General features: G+C 41.6%; 1 protein-coding gene across 2 annotated transcripts in view; it reads left to right on the top strand.

The window, feature by feature from the left end:
- Nucleotides 1-2,814, top strand: part of LOC106516982 (potassium voltage-gated channel subfamily H member 4) — a 43,394-nt gene that overhangs the window by 22,796 nt on the left and 17,784 nt on the right. For both annotated transcript variants that reach the window (XM_014007625.1, XM_014007624.1), the window contains exons 5-7: nt 569-809; nt 1,049-1,206; nt 2,051-2,252. In XM_014007625.1, the coding sequence (XP_013863079.1) occupies nt 569-809; nt 1,049-1,206; nt 2,051-2,252 (601 nt within the window). The remainder of the gene's footprint in view (nt 1-568; nt 810-1,048; nt 1,207-2,050; nt 2,253-2,814) is intronic.

Raw genomic sequence — 2,814 nt, 5'->3', positions numbered from 1 at the left:
CTTTTGAACAGTGGCTGCTTTGTTTCCCCGATGAATAACTTGTCGCAGTCCTCCTGGCACTTAACAGCATATACAATATTGCAGAAGCATTGCAATGTTCTTCTTCTTCTGTAAATGCAACATTGCATTTACAGAAGCAAATGTCCTTCCTTAAAGGAATGCGTGTCACCTGCAGCTGTCCTGACAGAGTTTGCACAATGAGTAGCAGGGAACGATTTGAGCTGTAAAGTTTCCTGAATTATTACCAATTTTATGTTTTCTGAGTTCACTTGTTTATGTTGTGGACATTTTGTTTTGTTAGCTATCTCTTGCAGATAAGATTGAATCCAAACGTTAGTTACTTGCAGACATATACATCCGTATTTGCTCAAAGTCTTGTTAAAATCTCTCCAGTGGTTCATGGGATATTTTGCTAACAGACAGACACACACGTACACCAGTAAAAAAATATCATTGCCTTTAGTCTGTTTCAGTTTATTGGCATGTTGAATTATGCTGAGTATTGGATTTAACAAACACTGCATAATAAAGTGTTCCGTTCAGTGAAATCACCCCTGGTGTCTTACAGAACACGAACGACAAGCCTTCAGTACCAGAGTACAAGATGGCAGAGGTGCAGARGTCACGCTTCGTTCTGCTCCACTACAGTATATCAAAGAGTCTGTGGGATTGGCTCATCCTACTGGCGACCTTCTACGTGGCTGTCTCTGTGCCCTACAACGTCAGCTTCTGGCAGTACGATGACTCYGGCACTTCTGAACGTGCCACCATCGTGAGTGATATCCTGGTGGAAGTGCTGTTTATTATAGGTGAGTGTGGRCAAGTGGCTGATTGAAAACTGATGAGGTTTCTTTTCTAAGCCTAATTTTTTGCTGCAGTGATTGCTTGTCGTGCCTTACCTTATGTGTATTTTGATTTAAAGGTATGGTTTGGTTTAATGCAGATCACCTTGGCACTAAAAATGGATTTCATGTTCAATATTTCATTGATATTAACACGGCTCTATGTTATAGGASATAAGTTCCTCATAATAACTTTGTAATTGCAGACATTATCCTGAACTTCTGTACCACCTATGTGAGCAAGTCAGGTCAGGTGGTGTATGAGCCACGCTCCATTTGCATTCACTACGTCACCACATGGTTCTTTGTGGACTTGGTGGCTGCCTTGCCCTTTGACCTATTGTATGTCTTCAATATCACTGTGGTAAGTGTTACGATAAAAAGTCCAGCTTCCCCTCTTGCGTTCTTTGATTTGAGAAACGTTTCCCATATTGTTTTAGGGCAAATATGTCAAACTCAAGGCCCGCTGGCCAAATGTGGCCCATCATGGCTTTTATGTGGCCCGAAAGTGATTCAAAGATGTAATAATGTCTTCAAATAAACGTATACTGCTTTAAAGTCAGCGCTTACCACAAACTACATCTCCCATAATGCACGTTGATTATTTTACCTGCAAAATGAAGACATCCCACCACTAGTTGAAAGTGCACAGGGTTCAAAAGCATCCTGCAGGCGGCAAAGTTTGCCATGTAAAATCTCCACTGCATTGTCACTGGCAACTTTTGCTGTGGTCCAGTTGTACTGTGAGAAGTGAGAAGTTTTAAGCTTAAACTAAAATGCTCCCTCCAGTGGGAATTCACTGTTAGAAAGTGGGAGAGTTCAGAATTCAAGACAGCAGCTACTCACCACGTAGTACTTTTCAGTCTTTACAARAGTTCATGTTAAAATGCTGCTTTTATGCAGGAAATACCGCATAGAGCTCCACCATAGCAGGAAGTTTTATGTTTAGTCGAAATTAAACAGTAAAACATCAAAGTTAGTCAAAGCTGGCCCTTTGAGGGCTGTTCATGTGGCCCTCGGTAAAAATRGGTTTGTTTTAGAGTGAACCAGTTTTTTGTGAAGTTAACTGTCTAGTGTTTGGCATTTCTCAGCTTTTGCTATATTGAACTGTGGATATTGTTTGAACAGTCAGGWTCTTATAAAACAAATTTCATGCATGACAGAGACTAAAACTTCTCATTTCTGTCCCTCTGCCCCTCTCTGTTCAGACCTCCATGGTCCACTTGCTTAAGACGGTACGCCTCCTGCGTTTTCTTCGACTTGTTCACAGGCTCGAYCGCTACTCTCAGTACAGCGCCGTAGTGCTGACACTGCTGATGTGCACCTTTGCCCTGGTGGCTCACTGGATGGCCTGCATCTGGTACCTTATTGGACACAACGAGCTAGCAACCAGTACCAAGTGGAAAGTGGGTGAGTCTGCTCGTGAAATAAAAATTTACCATCGTCACTATTTTACCCTTTTCTCTACGGAATGCACAAGGAGACATGAGGGATTTTTTTTTCTTTTTGCGTTCCCTCGCAAAAGTCGTTTATCACTGTTGTGCCTGCCGGTTTATTAACAAATTCACATGCTCACCATTAGCAAGTTAGCCTACTGCTTTAATTCAGCTTCAGAATGAAAATATTACACAGCCACACATGGAAGTATGTCATTTGCCGATATTTTAAACACGCTGCAGCCACGCAACATCAATGTCAATTTCACGAACTTGTGGCGAGACATCCGGTTTTGGTAAATGAATATTTCAAAATAAAAGTCTGATTTAATTCAGTTCATATACAAAACAATTTTTTTGCATGGGAACGCAAAACAATATTGCAAGGTAACACAAAGGTATTGCGAGGGAACGCAAAGGTATTGTGAGGGAACGCAAAAGTATTGCGAGAGAACGCAAAGGTATTGCGAGGGAACGCAAAAGTATTGCGAGGGAACGCAAAAGTATTGCGAGGGAAAGCAAACATATTGCGAGGG

This window comes from Austrofundulus limnaeus, unplaced genomic scaffold (genome assembly GCF_001266775.1).
Source record: "Austrofundulus limnaeus strain Quisiro unplaced genomic scaffold, Austrofundulus_limnaeus-1.0 Scaffold43, whole genome shotgun sequence".
Lineage (NCBI taxonomy): Eukaryota > Metazoa > Chordata > Actinopteri > Cyprinodontiformes > Rivulidae > Austrofundulus > Austrofundulus limnaeus.
Note: the sequence above shows the minus strand (reverse complement) of the source record. Positions and strands in the feature narration are given on the sequence as shown.